The sequence below is a fragment of the Dipteris shenzhenensis genome, chromosome 10 (genome assembly GCF_047967505.1).
Source record: "Dipteris shenzhenensis isolate YYH24624 ecotype China chromosome 10, Dip_SZ_1.0, whole genome shotgun sequence".
Taxonomy (NCBI): domain Eukaryota; kingdom Viridiplantae; phylum Streptophyta; class Polypodiopsida; order Gleicheniales; family Dipteridaceae; genus Dipteris; species Dipteris shenzhenensis.
In genome coordinates, this window is record NC_141605.1 from 57,466,545 (window position 1) to 57,492,059 (window position 25,515).

At 40.1% G+C, this 25,515-nt stretch overlaps 1 protein-coding gene across 1 annotated transcript; it reads left to right on the forward strand.

Moving 5' to 3' along the window:
- The first annotated feature begins 628 nt into the window (after positions 1-628).
- Positions 629-25,005, forward strand: LOC147898019 (protein HEAT INTOLERANT 4-like). Its single transcript, XM_087380555.1, has 14 exons — positions 629-844; positions 2,289-2,327; positions 9,207-9,260; positions 9,536-9,599; positions 14,475-14,533; positions 14,694-14,821; positions 14,958-15,017; positions 15,110-15,168; positions 23,248-23,333; positions 23,434-23,472; positions 23,706-23,768; positions 23,897-23,944; positions 24,183-24,311; positions 24,414-25,005. The coding sequence occupies exons 1-14, from the start codon at positions 725-727 to the stop codon at positions 24,459-24,461; spliced, it is 996 nt and encodes a 331-aa protein (XP_087236681.1). The 5' UTR covers positions 629-724; the 3' UTR covers positions 24,462-25,005.
- Positions 25,006-25,515: the final 510 nt, after the last annotated feature.

The window sequence follows — 25,515 nt, forward strand, 5'->3', positions numbered from 1 at the left end:
GTTCCAGCCTGAGGGCGAATGCTGTCAATCTGAAGCATGCATACTGTCTTGTGTTTCCTGCTCGTCTCGTACCAGGGCTGTCTTTCCACCTCCTTAGCCCTTCTGGCCAACTCTGCCTGTATGATCTTCCTAGCTTCTTCCTCGGAAAGGGAGGAGAAGCTGCTCTGAAGCTTCTTGGCCAGCACGTCTGCGTAGGATGGGGTTTCTTCAAGTGTCTCATCATGAGAGCCGAGTGCGATTGGCAACCCTTCCTCTGTCCCTTCTAAGTGTGCATCATCCTCGCCTATATCCCGCGCTATCCGGGGAGGTGCAGCTCCACCCTTGCCACTCATTGTCTCCTTGAAGATCAGATACATGACCCTTGCACTAGGTTCCAGGACTCTTTCGGGGGAAGCCTACAATCCCTTTTTGTTAGGGCTGCGTGTCGAGCATGCACCGGGGCGACGAGGAGGTCTCGGCTTCTCATCTTTCGGCCAAGTTGAAGTCAGCTTTATGCTAATGTTAACATAGGTAGGATTGATGTTTTCCTTTGAAACACAAACGATCACTAAGGTGAGGGAAGGAAGGAAGGAAAATTGAAATGATGGGCATTTCAAAAACGGGGGAGGGGCGGCCTTGAACGCTTGAACATGACAAAGGTAGCGTTTTTTTGAATCAGAAGAAATCGCTTATAAAACGCCCCCTTCTCCTTCGCCACCATATCCCACCCTGCTTTCTCTTCCTCATGCCGCCTCCTCGCAATCCTCACCGCCCTCCCCGCGTTGCTGCTGCTGCTCCTGCTCCTGCTCGTAAACGTCACTTCGTCCAAGACGACGCTCCCCCCTCCCCGTCCCCCTCCCCCATGGTAAGCTTCTCGGATCTGCTAGCAGCGCCTTTCTCTGAATGCCGACCCTATCCTTAGAGCGATATACATTGATTGTTCGATTCAATTGTCTGATACTTGGTGTGAGCGAGATAGATTTGCACGGCAACCGATCTCCTTGCGTGCAGTTCGTGCTCTATCCTTTGCCATGGACGCTCAGTATTCGTCATTCCCTTCTCCTACATCAATGACGTTGCAAGTTCTCACTACTACTGCGTGGTTGCCCTGCTCCATTCAGAGGCCTGGCCTCCCCTCAATCCGGGCCCGTGCTTCACGGTTTTTCCATTGGGAGGAATAGTTCCGGTCTTATGCAGATTACTATCGTTCAATTAGATATCCACCTTGAAATCCGATATGTCATAAAAGCATCTCAACTTGGCAATTTCGATCGTATGTCTGTGAACGCAAATACGGAGAAAATAGCTGCCTGTGAAGTTCACAGCTTAAAAGGCTACTTTTCTTACAGATTTTTCAGCTTAGTTTCACAGAGGGATTCGGTAATCAACCTTTCTTCATACTTCTTATCGCCTTATCTTGGCTTTCTCGACGTAAAATAGTTGCCCTGCTTTAATTGTTGCCGCCTAAACTCCATCATTTTGTACGCTTTGCTGGTTGGACATTTTGACTTGTTAAATGGGATTTTTAATAAAGGTTTTCGTTTTCTTATCACTTACATGCAAATACTTCGATGAAGCTGTACGGTTTTGTAGTCCCCTGTCGATTGGCTATGCAGTCGATTGCTCTGGAAGGTTGATTCATTTTGCTTTGGATCCCTTCAAGCTTTACACGTGAATTGCGTTTTCTGTGCTTTTCAAGATCGATCGATGGACTATAGTAGAGACGCCTGTGCTCTTTTTTTGTAGGAAATGCAAATGTGTTAGTAAGACTGTGGAGATGTGGTCAGACGTTTCTGTGTTTGCTGTGCTTCTCAAGCTCAATCCATACATACATATACATATGGATATGGATATGGATATGCATATGCATGTGCATACATATATACTTATGGACATAAACACATACATATGTATATGTGCGTGCATGTGTCTCTTTCAGTGTGTGTGTGTGTGTGTGTGTTGGGGATATTTCCTTTTCTCAAGCACTACATGTTTCTTTCTCTCAAGCACTACAATTAGACCGTTGGTGCATCTGTTTGGGAGCCAAAGTATCTATTTCAGGCAATGCAGACACTTTTTCGTTAGCAAATTTTGCATCTTCTAATGTAAGGAAGAGGTGGCTTTGCTTTGGTTACAATTAGATGCTTAGCCATTCTCCTATGAGCCATAGCTGCGTTGGGGCTTGGTGTGTGCAAATTCTTGTCTAAGATGATGGTTGAACTAATTATAGTGGGTTATACATTGATTGTTTCTAAGTCTCACACTTAACATGGAATCTGATTCACATTTCTACTTCTGTTGTGTTGCAGAAAGATCTGTGGAAAGAAGCATTTCCAGTAGGTACAGAGGTATACTTGGGCTCTTAACTATCTTCGTATGAAAATGCTTCTGATTTTGCAGTAATGAACTTGGTTAAATCAGATTGCATTTTTTAATTGGTGCTGCAGTCCTAGTTTCTTTTCAGTGAGTTCCCTGTGTATAGGTCCATGGGGTAACTTTTGAGGAACTTGGCAGCGCCCTAAGGGTCCTTGAAAGAGATGTTTGTGGTTGTCATAGCTCTCTTTACAACTTGCTTTTGTTCTCTATATGCTGCTTTTACGTTGTGATATGCTTGTGTATAATAGGGGCTATGACTTTTTTTTGTCCACATAAAAAACCAGGTGCATGCATTGCTCTCTCTCTTTTGGATGGTTACCTATTTTTCCATGCCAGGAGCTTGTTCTGGCTGATATATAGCATTTGACGTGATCCATGTGCCTCAAACTGTTATGTGAGAAGAGAGATCTGCAGCCTCAGGCAGGTCCTGTAGTCGTGCTAATATTGGTTCATGTGCATACCTTTGATGAGGGTTCTGTTGCCATTATACTTATGTAAAAAGGGTGTTGGATTAGCTCTCTCTTAGACTAGTTCGTCAAATGTTCTGTTGGCCACCCAGTTTGTCATAACTCAATTCTGTGCTGAATGGCCAGCTAGTCATGTCTGTTTTTACTCCAGGGTTTGTTGCTGGCCTTTCCATGTAACCCACCGGGCATGTGATAGTTTGTCTCATAACTGTAGGAAAGGATATCTTTGGCACCAATGGAGCTGCCAAGGACACGTGAAAATCATGCATTTATGTATGAAAGGCCCAATGAGTCCAACAAGGAAAGAATCTCAAAAGACTAACAATCATTTAAGGATGGACTATCCATGGCAGAGAACCATTGTTGACCTCACACACACATAACTTAGAAAACATATGGATCCTCATCCTTGTTAGAATTGACTTGGGTATTGTAAGCAGTGAGAGGTTTGACATTCTTTGGTTCTTCTTCTTCTTTAGTCTTTGCTTCCTCAACAAGATTGGTTGAACATCTCTTCTTTGCATAACATTTCTTTTCAAAGTGTCCAGGATTGCTACAAAAGTTACACTTCATTTTGCTCTTTCCCTTGAAGTTGCTTTTGGCCAAATATGTCCCTTCTTTGTAATCACTTCTTTTACAATATCTTCATCAAGATTAAACTTGATGCTAGATAATTATATCAAATCTTCATCAAGATTAAACTTGATTCTAGATAACTGTGTCAATGCTCTTCATTGAATTTAGATGTGAAGAGATAGATTTTCCTTTATCCAATTTTAAATCAAAGAACTTGATAAACATACTCAAGATGAGTCCATGTAGCATGAGCAGTCTCACATCCATCAATGTGATGGGATAAAATAATCTCTCAAACCAAGAGCAATTATAGCAAGTGCTTTTTCATCTTTGGGAAGCCATGAAGCTTCTTTTTCTCTAGTAGTAGGTTTAGTTTCTTTTCCATTTATCACCTTTCATATTTCCTTTTTCATGCGAATAAACTTCAGTTTTGTTTGCCAAGTGTGAAATCTCTCTCCTTCTAACTTATCTATTTTGAGTTTGGAAGCCATTTTGGGAAAGTCTTACCAATTTAATGACAGCGTCTAATTTCTTCACAAAAGATTAATCTTTTTGAACAATGAAATCACCTTCACCATATAGATGCAAATTGCAAGATAAGAATTCAGAAAATCCTAGTTGTTTGGCATATGCATAACCAATTGGCTTCTCCCATAATCTCTTAACTGGGGTCTTCTTTACCTTGTACTTTGTCTTTGTAGTCTTCTTGGCACTTGAAGAAGATTGAGAGTTTGGCATTTTGTCAAGAAATCAACATCAACTGAACTTCAAAGAGCACTCTTTGAATTGAAAAAGAAATCTCTGAATCTTCGATTTGGATTTTAACTCCTTAAGCATTAACTTAGCATTTAGTGTAGCATCTATTTTCAAAAATAGTCAAGAAATGCTTGTAGAAAACAGAGAAACCTTGGAGGATTGCTACCTCACACCACAAAGCATCAACTAGAGGGCATTTGTTGTGTAATTAATGGTCCTTGGGAGTAGAAGACTTAGTGCAAGTCTCAAACCAAATGAAGCTTTACATCTCCAGGGGTAGTAACATCTTCTCCACCTCCAAAAACCATGTCTTCTTGAAAAACTCGATTGGTTTTTTTGTAGTTTCTCCTCATTCCTTGGACCATTTGTCCTCAAAATTCACTAGCAGGTAGTTCATAGGGTTGCCTAAGTGTATCTTAAACCGTTTTTGAAATGGTGGCTCTAGCAAGTTGTATCAACAGAAATGGTGTGGAATGGAGCGAGTCTGAGCATGGGTTGTAGAAGCCATAATCTTTCAATTCCTCTTAGGTGTAAGTGCGTCCTAACTAGGAAAATCTACAGTTGAAAGGGCTGGAGCAATGGTGGCTTGTAGGAGGAGAATGACTTTAAGGAAATTAATGGGAGGAAGGTGGAAGAAAACTGCATTTGGGAAAGAAGAGAGAATCTAGAGGGAATCTTCAAAGAATCTCTTTCTAGGCATTAGGATTTTGAGCAAGCTCTGATACCACATGTTGGTTCATAGAGAAAGCAATGAGGCACAATGAACAAAACTTTATTCATGAGTGGTTACATAGATAGGCAATTGCCTCCATGTTGGTAGATCCCAGATCCACAATCATCTCCATGATTATCTCAATTAGTCGCCTCCTATGATCACTCACACATCACAGTAACCTGACACACCTAACTGATGAGCCACTAGAACCTTCTAGCACACCTACACTCATAGACTCCTTGCATAGGACTCCAAGCCCATAGGCATACACACACACACACACATTAATTTGCCCCTTCAAAACCATGGATTTTCACATCATCATTGAAGGTACTTTTCTCCATGGCTTGTCCAGGTTTAGTTAATTGGTAACGATATTGAAGCGACTTATTGAAGAGGTCTTATTCTATGTTTTTCTTACGCTTATTTGTACACAAATAACATTTTGTTATAGAGATCAAAGAGAACATCAGATCAGTGTGAAACACCTCCAGACAAGGTGTTGTTTTTAATTGGGTTTCACAACATGCTGTGAACCTATATTCAAGAGCGCTTGAGCTTATGGAAACTTGTAGCTCTGACTTCTCATGGTGTAGTGTTGTTGGATTACAGGGCTTCTCTATCTTTTTCATCCAACTCCTATTGTGGGAGTTATTCCTTAAATAGCCTTGCTTCTCCATAAGGCCATACTTTTCCTTGGACTAGCCTTGCTTTTCTTAGATTACCCTAGTCCATGGGCTCTAAACCTTGTCTATGTTGGCCCATTCTCAACCCTAGGTTTCTCCTCACCTACACATTAGACTACGCCCGAACTCTTAGCCACAATCGATATTGGGTTAGCCTTGTCTTGCCCTTTCTTGTTTCTAACCCTTGGGTTTGATTGTCCATACATTCTAGATCTAACCAAATCTTAGATCTTCCAATCATGGTCAATCCTTGGTTAATCTTGTTGGGGTCGTAACAATGACCCTCATGTTCCAAGGAGGAGAGAATGGAATGCATAGGGGTGCCCGAGGAAATAAGGTTTGCTGTGTTTAGACTTTATGAGAAAGTAAAATGTCAACTAAAATGTAAGGATGGGATGTCACAAGAGTTCTATAGTAATATGGGGGTAAAACAAGGATGTCCGCTCTCACCCACTTTGTTCGGCCTATGCATTGATAGACTTGAGGAGTTGGTGAATGAAGAAGCATGTAAAGATGAGTTATACAGCCCTCATCTAGTAGGTCTCGTGATTTGGTTGCTTCTTTACGCAGATGATGTGGTTGTTTTCACTGATAGTGAAAGTAAGATGCAAAAAATGATGGATATCTTCAGCATATTTTGTGCAGAGAGTGGGATGGCTATTAATGTCAACAAAACTAAACTCATGATAGTCAAGACTATACAGCCAAGCAGCCCCCTCCAAATCTTATATAAAGGACAACCCATTGAGACAGTGCACTCATTCAAATACTTGGGTATTGAAATCCCCGCCAATAATAGATGGAACAGCTGTGTGCAACGGAGACTTGATGCAGGATGGGCAAAATACTTCCAATTTGAAAATGAGTGCAACAATAGCAATACGAGAAGGTGGCAAGTACGAGATATGATCTTTGGGGCATATGTGATACAGACAGTACTCTACGGAGTAGAGGTATGGGGTGGGAGTATATCTCCATCAACGTGGAATGAGATAGAGAAAATGCAAAAGTCTTTCATTAGGAGGCACCTGGGCATCAAGGCTACTACACCATACTCTTTGTTACTCCTAGAGACAGGATGTATACCCATAGAGCTACATGCTCTGAAGAGAGTACTCAGATACATCACAAAGGTCAAGTGCATGGATAATGAAAGGCTACCAAAGAGAGCATGGAATGAAAGTCAGAAGCTTCAAAAGACAAACAAGGGCAAGATTTTGACATCCGGATGGGCACAGGACCTAAAAAAATGGTTCAAGAAGTGGGAAGTAGAAGAGTATTTAAACTACTCTTCAGAGGAGATTGATGAAGAGGCTTTTCATTATGACCTGCTGAATGCACTACACAGGAAATGGCAAACAGCAGAAAACAAAGATAAATTTGAGTACTATCGCACATATATCAACCCCGAATATTGGTCAATTTATACAGGAAGGGAGACAACAACGTAGAAGTACATATGTACACCTATAGCAGTGCATAAACGGAGGGCTTTAGCCTCACTTCGCACCCGATCACACCAGCTGCAAATAGAAACAGGGGGATGGAAAAAGATGCCAAGGGAGAGTAGAATATGCCAACTATGTGATCAAGGTATGGTTGAAACAGAAGAACACATGGTAATGATATGCCCTCACTATGCACACATTAGGGAAGAGTTCAATCACCTCCTTGAGGGACATAACAAACTGGCTGATTTGCTGCATAAAGGGTCACCTTCAGCTTTAGGAACATTTGTGTATAAGCTCTTCAAGCATAGGAATCCACCTGAATCCTAGAAGGTGGTTTCTCTTTCCACCCTCCCATCTTCGGGAGGAGCTTTCATGTACTTGTGATATTGTATTGCTCAGGTCCCATAGGCCGGTTTTGGTCTTTAGAGGACGATAATATATTCTTCTTCTTCTTCTTCTTCTCTTATGGTTAGCATATGAGAAACTTAGATAAATGCATAAGAGCCATTGGTTGAGAAGTTGTTGCACACGAGAGTATGCTTGGGATGCGCATAGGCTTGAGTGGGAGAAGGGAGAGCTTGCAAGTGAGTTGCGATCGTCAGTTGTACTTTATATAGTATGTGTGTATGTTTACTAAATAGTTGCTCGTGCTAGTTTTCGAAGGTTTGAAAAGGGCAAGGTTGTTTGCATTTAGCATGGATGCTTGATGAAACTACATGTGAGATCTTGGTCTTGATGATGCCGAATCGATTAACTAGGGTCTTCGTCTTTGCATTGACTTATTCTTCCCTCTAAATAATGCTATTTTGAGGCTTCTCAACTCCCTACCTTGCTTTGAATTTGTATCTCTTGCTTTGTATATCCTCAATCCTTATAGGATCTTGGATCTTCTCATGAAGATACGAGAGCCTAAATTTGGAAGCTTCGTAAATCAAGCAGATTTGAATATTGATTGCGAAACTTTAGGAAAAAAAGATAAAATCTAGTCAGTTTTTCAAAAAAGTGTCTCACTTAGTCCCTATGACTATGGTTCTTCATGTAGCTTGTAAATACCATTTGTAATTGCATATCAATTTGAGGCATTGCATTTGTCTAATTACAGTAAGTGTCTAATGTACAAATGTGAAGCTAACATGCTAGATCACAAGTCAGTTACATAGTGAGTTGGAGCAGTTCGCACTGCTATTGACAGGTTTAGACTTCTCTTGAGATATAGGGAATTTTCTTTTGGTTCACCTATAATGGAATGGCATGTTATTGCATGCCACCTCATTGGGTTTTCATAGATAGAGCTTGGGATGGTCATCAATATAGGTTGAGATCAAGATTATGATTTGCACATTTTTCAGTTGGCGTTTATTATAAGTTTTGCAGGATGATGTGGACTTTTGGCGAATGGTGTTTTACTTGAGCTGGGGTTGTGGACATTTTGCTTCCTCCATGTATACTTTACCTTTTTGAGAAGTGATACAATATTTCTGTGAAAGACATGAAGAACTACAGCTCTCGGTGAGGTGATTGTTTTACTCAATCTATTGAATGGCACCTTGAGCCCCATAAAAGTACACTTCAGGGTCTCATTGTTGTAATTGCATTTCATTTACACCTGAATAGAGTTCAGGGCTCATAGCAGTCAGAGAATAGCCTCGATCAGCTCCAAGGCAGAAGAACTGAGCTACCTTTAGGGGTCCTCTCAAAACCAGTGAAGACCTCTATTGTGAGGCAGATAGTAGTAGGTGAAAGAAGCAGATAAGGAAGCATCTAGAGGCCTCTGTTTTGACACCATTAAAACAGCAGCCTGATGTCCATGTTGTGATGATGGAGAGGTTACTTTTGAACTCAGTCCTGGTGGTTGTTTTTCTGGCTGTCTATACTTCATCAGATTATTGTGTGGTCTGGTCATTGCTTGTGTGCGCATGTGGAATAGGATCTAGGACATTGTGTGATCTAACATGGTTGTAGGTCCAAGTTTAATACATGTCTAGAATCCTACAAATGTTAGAGAGGTTGGACGGTGTTTGACAAAGACAAGTCCTTTCTGATAAATTGAAGAAAACTATTGTTTTTGAAAAAGTTGTCTTAGCAATCTTTTATCGGTAAACATGGTGACTAGTTGGTTTATTGTTTTCATAGACTGAAATAAGCTACTTATAGTAGGTTTTGTCTCTTTGGTAAATGTTTTCAACTTGCCATTTTGCAGTGGGACCAATACGATCGTGTTTATGAAATTGATTGGGACTTCTCTAATTTAGAGGTTGGTGTAGCACGGATTGCATTTTCTACGCTTGTATTGTTGGCCCCTATGAATTTTCTCAAGGAACTTCTTGTTCTCTTCTTTTCTCTTTTTCTTTTGGGGGGGGGGTCGGGGGGGGGTGTGAAGCGACTTCTGTTTTCCTGCAATTGTTTTTTAATAACTGCATACTTACAAGTCTTCTGTTTGTACCAATTGGTTTGCTATACATTACTTCATAGTATTAGTTTTTGGCATGCTAATGCAAAAAGAGTATGGCTTTCTCTTTGCTACAACAGGATGCTTTTCAAGAAGGAGGAAAGTTACAAGGAGAAAAGGTTTTCTTATTTGGATGTACAGAACGTATGTGCACCCTTCAAGTTTCAAATATCAAAATTTGCAACTTTCTCCACTTTTGCAAATTTTAATTTTGGTCTTTGTTTATATTTCTTCTTTTTTTATGTCTTCCAGCCTCAAAGGCCAATGTTCTCTTTAAAAAATGTATAGTGAAATGGAAAGGGGTTGTTGATAAAAGTAGGCGCTGTTTGCTAGACATCATTCTTTCCGTGAACCTAGCTTCTTCTTTGAGTGTAAGTATAGTTGATCGCTTTTTTGGACTCAATAGCTATGTTTGGCAATTTGCTCAGATGTGTCATGCGTAATCTTAAATGGCCTTGGGTTGGCTCATTGTAATAAAGCCTATTGGGGCTTATGGTGTATTTGAGTCTTGAGATTAGAGTTTAAATTATATTTTGTTGTTGTGGTAATCAATGATATCCTATAGTTTCCATTGTATGCCTCATTTTCTTGCAAATAATTAGGGCTTTTGAAGGTCTTAATGGGGCAGTAGCTAATCGGCACTGTTGTGGGCATGGACATGGGTAAATGGATGTTTTTCTTGTTGCTGCCGTAGCTGACTGATCAACCAAAGGAGGTATAGCTAGTTTCTAGCACATCTGCAAGTGGGCTAAGAGGGTACTCAAGTAACTACATGGTAAAAATCATTATGATGCAGGAATATTTGTGTGGAAGGGACAACAGAACTTGGACAAGTGCAAGGGAAGAGTGATTGACTTTCAAACAAACATCATATTACGAGCAAACAACTCTCCTCCAAAGCAAACTCCATTGTTGATTTGGCTTCTATACCAAGGGGAGCAACAATAGGGAGTGTACAAGCTGTTCCAACTCCATTCTAACCCTTGCTCTTGAAAGTTTGGCAGGTGGGGGTCATTTATTTCAAATTCAACTTACAAGGATCAAAACAGCAGACTGGTAAAGCTAGAGACAATTAAACTTGTGATTTCCACTTAGAAGGTGAATTGCACATTAGCTCACCTGTAAGAACCAAACTTACAAAAATTACCTATAAATGGAATCAAAGAAGAAATAGCAACTTTCCAAGCTCTTCTAATTCAAAAACGTTTCTGAAAACCATCTTTTGGAAAATAGCAGATTCTTCCTCCCTTCCTCTAGCTTTTAAATGGCTAGATGTTTGTGTGCACCCTACCTCTCCATGCACTACTTGTTGAGCATGAGCTGATTCCCTTATCATCCAAGCGTGTCAAGCAAAGCAACTTCCTAAAGTTATTAGTTTTGCAGAAGTTCCTACTCAGCCTCTATACTCCAAATTGTGCCTTAAATTGCTTGTCTATGCTTGTTGCCCACTATTGCTCCGTGCTAAAGCTCAAATCGTCTTCATTTCAAACCATCAAGGTCCTTTCATCTACACCCAAGGGATTTTCATGGTAATCTTTTGTAATTTGCAATGATGGTATTTAATCTATGCGCATATTTGGTGGAGGGTGAGTGGTGGTGGCAATGGTTCATTAAACAATTTCTCAAGTAGTGCTCCTTATGGTTGAATGAATGGGTCTAGGAGTGATATAGACTATTTCCACAATATAGACTATTAGCAGGTCAAGGTTTGGAGGAAAAACTCCTAGGAGTGATATAGACTATTAGCAGGTCATAAGGTTTGGAGGACGCAAATCTAGAGGACATGTGGCTTGATTGCCACGTGACACATGCGATTGTTCTAATTGGCTCATCGGTTGCCAAAAGTTGGCCCTAGGTCAGAGCAAGGGCCGGGAACCTACCCAACTTGGCTTCAAGGTTGGCTATGTGGCCGGTTTATGTGGGGCAACACGTCTCCATTATAAGAAAGGGTTTCATCCTTTTTCCTCTTCATTCACTCCTCACACCTTGTAGGAGTTATGTAGGCTACTAACAGGCAATTTGGAGAGCATGTCTTGGTAAGCATGCTAACACTTTTACCTTTATTGGTTTAGCCAATTTGGAGCAGCATTTTGCAAAAGAAGAGATCTACTCTTATTCATCCATTGTTAGCCTTGGAGTTGTGAAATTTGAAGGAGTGTCATTTGCTTTATGCACATGTCCATGGAAAGAAAGGGGAATTTAGTAAATTGAGAACCATGCTATCAAGTAGTTAGCATAATCATATAGAGTTAGGATAAGTGGGCACATGGTTGTCCAAAATGCATGTTGGATTTTGAAAAGGTGAATGCTTTCAAAATGTTCTGATGTTCTATTTAGTTTGGAACATGAGATGGCTATACAATTTTGGGGAGTTGACTTGTTGAATTATATCTTATTACATGAGATTTTGAAAGTATTGTACGAGGATGACAAGATGCATTTCTTTCTTTCTAATTTATTTCTCCTCCACGAGGAATCTTTGTAGGCAAATGAACTATGTGACTTGATCACGATTACAATTAGCATCCAACAACACCTCTCTTCTTTCAATCTCTCCCATTCTTAGTGATGACAAAGAGGGGGAGCACATTAGTTGTTGTTAGGTGACCCTTTAGTTAACATCGAGAGAGATGCTTTATATACTCGTCGGAATGGCATACACTTCTCTATTTAGTGTTCTTGAATCTTATTCTTCCTTTGTATGTAGTACTTGGTCATATTGTATGACCAATGGGTAGTCATGAGTCACAACTTATATCATGATTTTCTTTTTCTTTTTGTATTGAGTGCTCACTTTGAGTACTAAGTTCATACTAACTTTTGTTTTTAATGTAGCACTTGGTCTTGTTAGGAATATGTAATACTTTTTGTCATGTGTTGAGCCATCAAATTTGCGATATGCTAGTTTTATAATTGGCATCTCAGATGTCACATGTAACCACATGTATCATAACTAATTACTATCTAGTGGCTATTAAAATTTGGTATTTTAAATATGAAATCATTGATGTAGAACTAGATTTCTTGTTTAATGTACTAGATTTATTGCACTTTGTGGAAGAGTTGTTGCACATTGAATTGGTAATTGTGTGAACTAGAATCAGCTATTTTTTCTTGAAATGAGTGATTGTTCATGTACCGGTGATTGTAGGATCTATCAAAAGTTTTCCAGCCTCTTGAGGTGTTGGGGCTGGCAAAATACCCTTCCTTTTATGAAAACGTTTGAGGCGGCTGTTAAAACGTATCACAACTATTGGAAACATGTTCCATATCATGTTTGGTGCATTTAGTGTAGGCTTTGGGCTTTGGTGACTTCTAGTTTTTGAAGGGGTATCATGGACACGTGTAGTCTTAGGGGGCTTGGCGACTTAGGGACTTTTAGTGACAATATGTCATTCTTATATACTATTTGGTTTTCGAGAAGGAAATGCCTTTTACATCTCTTGTGAGAAGTGCTTTTGTTTCTATTGTTTGTTAACATTCGTTGTCAAACTCTCCTATTCTAGCCTCTACTGCAGATCACAGGAGCAGCACCATGATTCTCCTCCCAGCCAATTCTTGCTAAGGCTCACAAGCGAGACAGAGATCTACGTTACCAAAAATTACATGAATCATTCGCTTCTCTTCTCTCTCTAGCCTTAGCAAACCCCAAATCCCTAGATAGATCTAGATGCCACATGTCATCTATATAGGGCCTTCCTAATGCAACATTTCACCCCTCTCTTGGGATGCATTTAATTCCTTGCCCCTAGGCAATATCTCAGCACTAGGCCCTTGGTCTTAGATCTATCTAGTCTGGTGCTATCAGCCCTCACCTAGGACCTTGACATTAAATCCCCCCTGATCATTTACATGAAGCGCAAACACATATATTACAGAGATAGATCCTTTAAGGGAAATGTCGACTGATTCTTCCGAGGTCATGCTACCTCGGCTAGAGCGTAACATTCGTCTTATTAATACTAAGCTTGTCTACCACCTTAATTTGTGTGCTTTGTTTGGCACAACTATTGTACAAGTGGAAGCCGAGATTTGAACCGATTGAATGACAGATTTTGAAAGCTCTCCCTATTTTCTGATTTTTGGTTGCCATCTGAAGGGTCCATCTCACGTTTTTGTGAAAAATTATAGCACTAATGTATGATTTCGTGTTGAATCTTCTTCATAACACAGGCCTAGAAGGTAGTACAAAGTGAAGGATTTACCTTTGGGGGAAGAGAAAAAAGAATACTTCTTGGTGAAGGATTTGGCTCAGTGAAAAGAAAATATTACTTTTGGCCAGATGGTGGGTATGTGTCCAAAGTTGAAGAGGGAATGCAAACGAGCAGTCAATCCTATCAATAAAGTTGCTTCAAAGACACCTCTCAGAGTGATGCCCATTGAAGGCTTGCTTGACATATGCCCAATAATTGAGGTCTGGCACTATGGTGTGGGTTTAGGAGAAGCATATATATATGATGGTGAGAAAATTTGTATGATCACATAGTCTTATATGGAGAAGATATTATAATAGATTTGGTTACTTATCATTTTGATAAGTAACCCTTGCATAATTTTGTGTAACTGAACAATTGTAGGAGTATCTATATCTCCCTATGCAATGTTGTATTGCCCTAAATTCAAAATGCCAAGTGGTGATATCATTTCTTCATTAATCTTTTCTGTGCAAACTCTGCAATTCAACTCTGTTTTGCAGTTGGAAACAAAATTTTTTCTCTTCGATTTCAAAGTATAAGATTTACCTTTACCCATGCAATATTATTTTGCCTTAATTCGAATTGAAATTAGTGATCCAATTTCTTGACATGTCTTTTCTGCAAGAATTCTATAGATAAACTCTGTTTTGTAGTTGGTAAGGTGAACAATTCTGTTTTTGATTTTATGCATAGGAGATACACTCTTGATACCAGTTTTTCAGCCAAGAGTGGAAAGAATGAACGTTTCAATAGATGTGTTCCTGTGCGCGTCACACATGCTTGATTGCTAACTAGAGCTAACAATTTTGCTGTTGTTTGTCAGCTCAACTTGTGACACACAAAGATGCAATGAAGGTTGTTCATATTCCAGCTGTAGTTGCAGTATGTCATCTTCTCTTTTGCTGTTATCTATAACGATTCCATTATTTTTGGCCTCAAGTTTTTAGTGGCACATCTGTTCCATTCATTGTAGATGCAATGATTATCTCTATAGTTCTCCTATCTGTTAGAATCTTGGAAGCTAAAACATTGTCTTTTGTAGGTTGTGGCTCCACAGGCACCCTCAACCAAAGTGGGAATCAAATCTGTTCAAATGGAGGGTGAAACTATTGTTCCAATGAAAGAGATGAAAATGGATTGGGTCCCATACATACCCAGCGATGTTAGGGAGTAAGCATGATTTCACAACCCTGACATGGATTTTGATGTTTAGTTGAATGCTTTGACTGTGACTCCATTTTGTGGTTTGAGCCCAGTTTGAAAAGAAGAATAACTTGCGTCTTGTTTGTGAAAAAAAATGTTGCAGCTATCTTTCTGTGGAAAGATACAAGTCTCAAATTTTCACTTTGAAATGTGTTCAACGGAGGTATGGCTTGTTTCCAGTTAGTCCTTTACTCTTGCAGAGAATCTTCTTTTTGATAGCCACAAAATTTACATCAGCTATTGTCTTTGATGCAGAGTTGCTCTGAAGCAGTTGAAACAAGAACGTGTAAAGAAATACGAGTATTGTTTACCTCGTAAGTATTTAGTTGTCCAAACTTTACACTTGCTGTATATTGCTATGCGATATTTATGTCAAGAAGTTTGTTGTGCAACTTTAAGCCTGCTCATGAATGGAGCAAACTTATTGGGTAGCACAATAAATAGTAATTAGCTTTTGAAATTAAGGCTAGGGTGGTAGAAGAATGCAACATTTTGTTCTCTCACTCTGGTTTCTATTGAGGATAGCTTCTGAATGTATTTGTGATGAAGTAGCTTTTGGGGGTCAACAGCTCCTGATGTTACATAGTAGACCTTGCTTGTGGGTGTACCTGCCCCGTGAGAGGTTAGGGTAGGCTGAGTGAGGGCCTTTGTTGTGGGTGTGTGGTCCCTTGTGAGGGTAGAGTAGGGTAGGATGGTACAAAGAGGACACTTATAGTGAAATATTGACAAAGATCAAAGTAGGCTTGCCCAACATTGAAAGGATGGATGATGATGAGCAAGATGATGACTCCTCCAGGCCCGCTTCTATTATGCACTACAAAGGTCAGGCAATCCTGACACTGAAATCAAAAGATATGCAAATCAAGCTTCAACAATCTTACAAGTTGAAGGGTACCAAAGTATGGATAGCTGAGGAGCTTACACAAGCTCAACTAAAAAATAAGGCAACTGAATTAGCTTAAGTTAAGGCTGCCAGAAAGGATGGAAAATGGGCAGTTTATCGTGAAGGCATAGCCCTAATCAGAGAGTTTAAATCAAAACCAAAAGACTCTCTGTCTTAAACTGATGTATGGTTGATTACTCTTTCAGACTATTATGTAGGTACTCTAAATAAATGGGGGTTCCTTTGCACTCCTTGGGAGCTGCCATGCGCCCTCTCTAAAGCAGTTGTACTAGGGTTTCTTGCTGTCCCATAGACCTTTTGGTCTCCAGTGGACATTAATAGACTCTCTCTCTCTCTCTCTCTCTCTCTCTCTCTCTCTCTCTCTCCCCATTTCTATTGAGATCCGTTGCACTTCTTACATGGTATCAAAGCCACGGTTGGCTATAGACACTCAAGGACTGGAGGGAGTGTTGAGCCAGCATACTAAGAGGAGGTTTAAGGGATGTTGTTCGGAGGTGTGTGCAAAAGTGTGGACTGAAGGTGTGACTTTGAAGGGTGTTATCAGATTCGAGAGGAGTTGTTCTTGAGAGTTAGGACAACGAAGCTATTTAGGCTCTTAGCCTCTTCATCATCTTCTTGAGTTGTCTCCTCTCCTTTCTTTCGTCACTTCCCTTCTCTATCTTCTTTTCTAGCCAATCTTTCTTCTAGTTCGATTTCCTCTTCACTCCCACATGTCTAACTTGGTTGAGATGGTGGAGAGCAAGGCGAAAATTCTAGTTTTGTCCACCTTTCTCATTGTCCGTCAATTGGATGGTCTTGCTGTGTCTATGCTACAGTTGTATGATTTGGCAGACTTCATATTGGTGGGAGTTGACAGGCTTGATCCCCTTGCGTCCAATCTAGGGATCTTATAGAACAAGGTCGAGATCTTGTCTACCTGTGGGATCATGTCAATGCGAGGGTAAGGTCATTTGTATTTCTTAATTATACTCGTCGAGTGATTGATCACGTGAAGCATATTACGGTGGCCAAGAGTATCTGAGAGCATTTGGTGTCCTTGCACAATCGAACCTCTCCCATGAAGAGGGTCTCCTTGGAAATCCAGATGAGATTGTTCATTGATGCGGGAGCACATCAACAAGTTACAAGAACTTCAGTAGGAGCTCCTCTAGGTAGGGAAGTAGATATATTCCGAGGACATGGCCATAATATTACTGTCCCAACTATCTTCTCAGTATGGTGTGTTATATTTGTCCTTGATAACCTATGGACGGATGAATACATTAACTTGGGAGGAATTGATCTTGAGGTACTTGACTAGGAGGAGAGATTTGTAGATGGTACCTATGAGAGCTTTGGTAGCTGAGCAGAAAGAACGGAAGAAGTTGATAGTTGAGGAATGGGAAGCACTCAAGGCCTCACATACATGTAATTGATGTGGCCAGAAAGGTCATTACTGGCGGCAGTTTCCTCAAAGGATCAATGAGAGAACCGGTGACCAAAAAGACGGTTCTGTTGTTGTCACGTGGTTTGTTCCAATCTTCTAGTAACACGCGGCAGGATGCATTGCTAGCAGGATTTCTAGATCAAGGTGGAGGATTGCTTGCTTGTTAGTGGCAAGTGCACCGTGCAGTGGCGAAGGAGTCTCTGATTGAGACATATTTTCATGCAAGACCTAGAGCCACAAGGAGTTGTTCTTGTTGACTTAGGTGACAATATCGTACCATTATGTATTTTGTTTGCACGTCATGACCTGGAGGGGTTTCCTTATGTTCTGCTGCAGCTATTGCCTGGTGAGCTGTTGGAAATCCAGCAGGATGCGTTGCCAGTAGGATTTCTAGATCAAGGTGGAGGATTGCTTGCTTGTAAGTGACAGGTGCACCGTGCAGTGGTGAAGGAGTCTTTGTTTGAGACAGATTTTCAGGTAGGACCTAGAGCGAGTCGTTCTTGCTGACTCAGGTGACAGTATCGTACCATTATGCAATTCGTTTGCACGTCATGACTTGGAGGGGTTTCCTTGTGTTCTGTTGCAGCTATTGCTTGATGAGCTGCTGGAAATTTGGATGGGTCAGATGATTGCATGTAGGAACAAGAATGGAGAAGAGTTGTTAACACAAGAGAACAAGAAGTGGACACAAGTGAACTCCAATTGAAATTTTCAAATGAATTAATACAAGTACTTGGTATATATAGTACCTAAGTACTGGTCAACCATATAGTTGACTTATGGCCTACAACACCATATCATCGTAGATATCTCTACAAATCCTTTCGCCATGATATAGCTGAAGTACTCTGGAGTCTATACCAACCGTCGATCGGTGAAAGTGTTAGATATCAATGCTCCACTCTCGTGTAACTATGCGGGAACCAGCTAACTCTACTTGTAAGCCCCCCATATGAGGAGAAGGCATTTGAGTAGCTCGGTTATCCGATAGGTCTTGGTTTGGACACCAGATGGGAGCCATGTGTGGCCTAATGGTTGGACGGCTTCAAATAGAGTTGGCACACTGCCAACTAGGCTACATGTAAGTGAAGGAAGGCATCCCTTGATTGACCACACTAAGGGTAGATGGAGCATTTCTCGAGGCATCCCACTCTCGAGTTGCGGGGCCTGTTTGGAGCCTCAAATGATCTCGGATGGCTCTGAGCCGAACAAAAATCGTTGGTAACTTGCTTTGTTTTGCGCACCGCTTCTATCGTATGGTTGGTGGCCTATTTCGGGACCAACCCTTAGTCGACCGAATAGGAATTTCTCCCTCTCTTTTACTCTCCCTCTCTCTATTTTCATCTCTCTTTCACTCTCCCTCTCTCTCTTTTACTCTCCCTTGCTCTCTTTTAATCTTCCTCCCTCTCTTTTTCGCTCTCTCCCTCCCCACATCTCTCTCTCTCTCTTTCCCTCTCTCAAACAACCTATTGATAGTAAACTAGGGTGAGGTGAATCTGACTGGCCAAGGCGGGGCGACTGACCGACACCACAAGCTATAGAAGAACTCACCCAAAGACTCAAGAGGAACTATGAGAGAAAGCAATAAGTATGCGTAGGATGGTAGTGTTGGGGGCAAGGTCTTTTTATAAGATTTTGTAGCTACACGGCACGGTACCTACCCTCACCGACTCTAATGCCAAATTTGAATAAGAAGTTGGTAGTATTGCTACACCAAAAGGTGTATTATTGCCTGCCCTCAAACAATGAAGTCTAAATTTCTTTTGCATGAGGTTTCACATTGGAGCAATGCAAAATGGCATAGAGTCCTTCCAAGAAGGAAAACTGCATGGTGGCATGGGCAAAATTTGTAGAGAGTGCCATGGAAACCATAGAGAGATAGGGTAAGCTCTACAAGGAGATGGATTGTTAAAGGCAGGCAACAATGCCTTAAACATTTTTTCTCATAGCAATACATCTAATATGAGCCAACAATATAATTTACAAAATTTAGAGGGTGGAATGCAGTTAAAAAGGGCATCAACAATGATTGATGTGGCAAGTGCAAATAAATACATCCACATAATTGGAATATTCATTCTACAATTGCAAAATATAACCTTGTGATTTTTATCGACAGATTTACTATGATGGCTTTCTTTTCCCTTGGTCGTGGTTTTGAAAAATATTTTGATTTCTTTTTTGATTCATATGACACAAATATATTTTATGCTGAGAGAAGAAAATATATTTACCTATTTTCTTTTCTTGATTCATTTCCATTCTTTTGTCGATTACATATTCTAATTTACTACTATTCTTCCTTAGTCTTTTCTTTAATGCATTTGCTCTATGCATGGTATGATATAAGTATCTTCTAATCAACTTCTAATGACCTTTTTTCATCCTATTTTAATTTTTGTTCCTAAAGGTATATTTGTTTTATATGAGTTGTTGATGGCCCTTATGATTTATTATCTAAGGGTTTGATTTCCCCCCCTTAGCTAGCATTTGTATTCTTTATTAAAACATCATAAGGGTCGTTGCACAAATTCATCCACATGTGGATATAGCAACCTATGGGAGTACAAAAGAAAACAATGTCATTTTACAACCCCCCTTGACATTGTTTGTAAGTCTCGTATCCCCAAGCCATGTCGATGTCGTGTGAAGAGAGGTGCTTTCAAGCTTTTAGTGAAGATATCGGCCACATTGTCCTCAGTGGAACCTTAGATGAGTCGGTTGATGAGTCTTTGTATGTAGCAACAAGACCAGTAGGTGTTTAAGCTATGCTATTAATCCGAAATAAACCCTCAACTCAAAATTGGGCCCAAAATTCAAAAACATTGAGACAACAAGGGATGTAATCGACTATCAACTATGATCTTGGTGCGATGGCAGCCCTTTGGTGGAATGTGAAGATATCTTGCATTTGTTTTTGTCAAATCATATGTCCATGAGGTGGGGACATAGTCTCTATGATCTTTGTATCTCGCAGGCCATAGAGCACACATGAGAGAGAGAGAGAGAGAGAGAGAGAGAGAGAGAGAGAGAGAGAGAGAGAGATTAACGTCCGTGGGAGGCCTCGTATGCCTTTGGGACAAAGTACGAAATGTTAAAATGACTTGGATCATTTGGAAAAAGAAACTTCGAAGAGAGAGTCGGGGGAGTGCCTATAGCAGCTCAGCCCTGAGTTATTATAGCATGACTACATTCACATTCTAACTTAAAGGTGGCCTGAATAACATCTGTTTAAGAGTGAGAGTCTTGGATTTGAAATCTCTGATTAATGCTTTTCCATCCATGTAAATAGCCCATTTTCCTTCCTTTCGAGCATCCTTTACGTTAGTCAATTCATTTTGAGCTGAGTTGGAGTGAGCTCCTTTGATATTCATATGTTAGTCCCTCTCAACTTATTAGTTTGCTTGAGAATCTTGCTTCTTTTCATCTTGTCCTGGAAACACACTTTGGCTTGTGTCCCCTCTTGAACGACTGCAAGTACATCTTTAGCTTCCCACTCTATCTGTGGTATTCTTTCCATGATATTGTTCAGTTTTTCGTTGTGATTTCCTTCAGACCAGCCCTCTGCTAGTCCCCCTATGCGTATGATTCTTGCATTTGCTACCCTTTTTTCCTATTCTTGTACTTCTACATACATGTCAGATGTGTTAATTTTTGTGTCAAGTGTTGCTGTAATTTCCTGTTTCACTGACTTGAGCTGAGTTGTAACCAAGTCCTCGATTGTGGTTACCATTTGTGGTATGTGTGCTGTTGTATTGTGTATCAATAATACTTCGTGAATGATTTCTTGCTTCCCTTTCACTTCCCAATCATTTGTCTTCCTCTCTAGGGCTACTAGTCTGAGCTTGAGCTCACAGATCTCCTGTTGTAATGAGTCTTTGCAAACACAGACGACAGTGGGAGGGCCGTGATGGAGGAGTATGACGCTTTAGTCGGATTTGTTCGTGCTATCAGAATTTCTTTCTGATCGACAAATCAAAAGATACCAGCAATATCATTTATGTTTTGCTGATTTTTATTTGATTTCGTACAGTTCGCCTCTCCACCTTTCCATTTGACTTGCCCGGTGCCTCTCTAGATTGCCACTTAGATCTCTAGCTCCGGATTCAACTTGGTGGTTCGAATTTTGCTCTTGCTCCAGCTCGAGATCCTTGCTTCAGCTCATTTTCAGCCCCTCCCAGTTGGTTCTTGCAGATAGCATTGCGCATGTGTCTTACAATTTGCATCGCACAGGTATCAGTGCATTTGGGACAGTTTTTTGGCTACACATTGAGTGCAAATCATTGCTCAGGTGTTGTGCATATTTGAAGCTAAGTGTTAGTTGTAAGTTGATGCACTTTTGGATGCCTATTGAGCAAGAGTTTGCTATTGCATTGTGAGCCATTGTTTTATTGAGATACAGGCTGATTTTTTGGGGCAGAAGCACATGCAGAGGCTTGTTTGACGTGACTGACACAGATTTGATTGTTGCTGTGGTTTTCCTTGAAATCTGTGGAGCTTGACGACCACTGCTTTTCCTTAGAGACCATTTCTCTGTGAGTATAAAAGCTACAGATGTAGACTGTTGCAGAAGGTGATCAGGCTCATGCAGATGGCACAGAGATTGAGTTGCTGAAACTCGAGTTATAGTGCAGGCCTTTGACAAATGTGCATCTAATAAAAGCTACTGCTTGCAAAATCTCTGCCTCATGGGCAAACGATTTGACTCTCGGTCCACCTCTTCACGATGTCTTTTTCAAAACTAGAAGCTCTTTCTTCAACATAAATATTTGACCTTTTTTGCCCCTTTCTCTTTCACTATTACCACTCGTACTTTCTAGCTCTCTCTCTCTCTTGGAAATTTTGCATGAGAGAGCAATTCAATTCTTCTCTTCTCTTCCCACAAGCCTAGAACGTAGCCCTACTTGGATATCACTGGAAACCAAAAGGGGAATTGTCCAATACACACAAAGCACATCTTCATAAATTGAAAGGGATAACCAAAGCACAAAGGGGCAGGGACAACCAATTGGGTACAATGTCCCCACCCTAGATGAATGGCTCATGCTTTCTCATGTAGAGTATTTTAAATATTTCATTAAAGCATAAGGAGCCAAAATTATCCTTCTCGTTTTCAAAATAAGGGATGCTTTTTGTATAGCCTCTTTGGGCTTGGTTTATCAAAAAATGATTTATTTCTTGTACCAAAAATATTGCCCAAGATATACAATATCAAGGAAATACAAAATTGACCCATGGCCATATTGTATGCGCCGTGCGACACCTCAATTGGTACCCTCACACTAACTTCAATCCTTGTCATTAGCTCCATCACTTGTACTCAAACCATAATCACATTAGTTGATAACAATCAACTCAACGAATCACTGAATCAATCAAGCCCAATGTAATTGTACTCAAGTAGAATAATCAAACTCAACACCAGTAACACTCAATATTAACATGGAATTACCCACAATATTGACCATCTAGCATGGCAAAACACAGGTTAGTTAGGCTTCTCCAACTAAACCACGCAAAGTATTCACTAGAACCCTTGTCGTGTTCGGTTATATAGTATACTTTGCCATAGTAAACATGACTAAAGTAAAATAATATCCAGACAAGTAATATAGGAAATGCAATTCCGTAACATACATAGAGAGGAGATGACTAAATCAAACAAAAACATGTGTTGTTGTGATGCTTATCCAATTGGGGATGTAACAGCAGCTTGTGTGTATGCTTCTGTTAAGAACCTTGGAGATTGTAGTGTATGTGTTTCATGTTTCATATGTAGCATGGATCTTTAAGTGGATTTGTTGATCAGATTAATGGTCTACTTTTCATATGTCATGTGCAAATGCACATTTTAATCTTCCCCTCCCTTGTGGAGAAAACTGTTGTTTTCAGCATTCCCATGAAAGAAAAGCAAAGTGGAAACATATATTGTGGCTTAGATTTGTATTCCATGGTTTATATTGTTCACTTGGTGCCATTATCTCATCTTGCACACTAGATTGGTTGTTCAGTTAAAGAGCTTACCCTTTTGTCCTTTTTCCTTCTTCCCTGGTGGGGACTTAGATTTCAACAATCCCATGAAGGAAGAGCAGGTTGAACCTGACACTGTGGTGTCCATCATGTACCCTTTTGATGATGGAAGACCACCCGTAAGTGTGATTCCTCTTTGTTGTGCACCTATTTCCCAAGAATATATTTTTTATGATTGGTTGTTATCACTATCATTATAGCTATTTTGTACTGTTGCAGTTGCTAACTGAGTTTGACTGGGAACTGGATGAACTTGAGGTATGTCTAAGATGCCAGAGTTTGTTTTTGAGAGAATTTTGGTTTAAAAGAATCTTCTCTAGAAAGAAAAAAATGAGAGTGCTTTTCTACTTCTGTGAAATCTTCATCAGGGTAGCTTAACTGAGAGGAAATCCAAAGCAGATGAAATGTATGCACTGTTCAGTCTCGGATTTGGAGACTTGCAGTGACTAATTGTTGCCCAGCCAGTTGGTGATCTGTCTTGGCCTTCGCAGGAGTTCTCTGAATCTTTGGTGAAAGATGAAGCCCTTCCTTCAGAAGAGAAGGATAAGTTTAAAGTATACCTTCTACTGAATATTACATATACGACTTTAAAAGTGAATGATGCACAATCTTTACTGATGCTCGTTATACATCATTGTTTAAGGTTGTTGGATTCTGATTTTTGATAACTGCTTTCTTTAAGGTGTTTGTTAAGCAGACCGTCTCTGATGAAAAGAAGCAGCAAAGACAGGTTTGATTAACTGCCTGACACTGGAAAAACTATTGCACATATTTGTACTTGTTATTGTTTTGTTGAGGATGGAGGGTAGTCCATGGGATGAGTAGATTCAGTACTTGGGTTATCTGTGACGTTGCCAGATCTAATTAACTTTGGATTGTATAATAGGATTTTCAGATTGGAACTCGTGATAGGATAAGTGGGTTTGCTTAATGCGATAAGTATATTCAACATATTTGGTGACTTGCAGGCGAAGGAAGACAGGCGGAAAGAGATCGAACAGATGAGTCCAGAGACAAAAGCTGCTTATGAAAACATGCGTTTCTACAAATTCTACCCTGTTCCTAGTCCAGGAACACCAGATATTTCCAATCTAAAGGTTTTACTCTCTCTCTCTCTCTCTCTCATTTTCAGAATTTCTCTGCTGTGTTGTATTCTTACATTTGTTACAATATCTCATCTGTTTAAATGGAATTCACAGGTCCCATTTATTAATCGGTATTATGGTAAAGCATCAGAGGTGCTTTAGCAGGATATTTCATCATCCTGCATCTGAGGATTTTCTCTTCCTGTTTTGTCCATCTCCATAAATTTGTGGCGGCTTCAAGGTTACAAATCAACCATCTGGGGCAGGCCTGCATAAGAGCAAAGCAAGCTTACATATGTATGTACAGCCATTCTTTTGATCAAGGGTAAAGCTTGAGGGAGTCTATTATGTTCTGACATGGTTGGACTCAAAAAATTGCGTCAATGTGATCATGAGTTTTAAATGTCATTTCTTTGTATTTGTAGTTTTTTATCATTGCCAATGGTTCTTCAGCTCAATGGTCCCAAGATGGAAGATTCATAAATGGTGTGAAGTAACATCTTGGCGTGAGAAGTAACATCTTGCTAACAATTGAGCCTGTCGAGGCAGTTTTGATCTTTCAGGATGTACCTAATGAATTCCAAGCAAGTAGGTTGCTGCTTCTTCAGTATATGCTTCATGAAATGCCTCATGGTAGTTTCACAAGTTTAGGGTTTCCCTGTGAAGATGCAATTCAACATTTTAAGAACTTTTCTGCTATACAATAGATTGCAGCTTGTTCAGGTGGCACTTGCGAATTTTTTTCTTGTACCTCTGTACTTTTCAGAAGTCAATTTCCTAATTTGTATTTGCTGAGGATTAAAGTAGAGTTTGCCCTTTGGCAGTTCCTATCTGTTGTGTGAAACGGCCACAGTACAGATCAAAAATCAACTGCCACAGTATAAATAAGAATGAGATTGTGAATCACTACTCATATGACCAGCCATAGCCAACTCCATACGAGTTACGGTTCTATGAAATTTACCACCTTTGTCCAAACATAGTTGTACCCAATTCTCGGTATCATCATTAGAACGTTACAAGGCCTTACTAGTTACCAACTTTATTTTTCAAACCAAAAGCTAAGTATGATAGGCCAAAAAGTAAGATTTAGATATTTTGGGCCAACATCCTTTTCACACATAATTCAAGGAGTGAAATCTTGGAGGAGAAACAAAAAAGGTCAACCATTTATAGGCACGAAAGCTATAATGATCATACAAGTTACGTGTGTTAT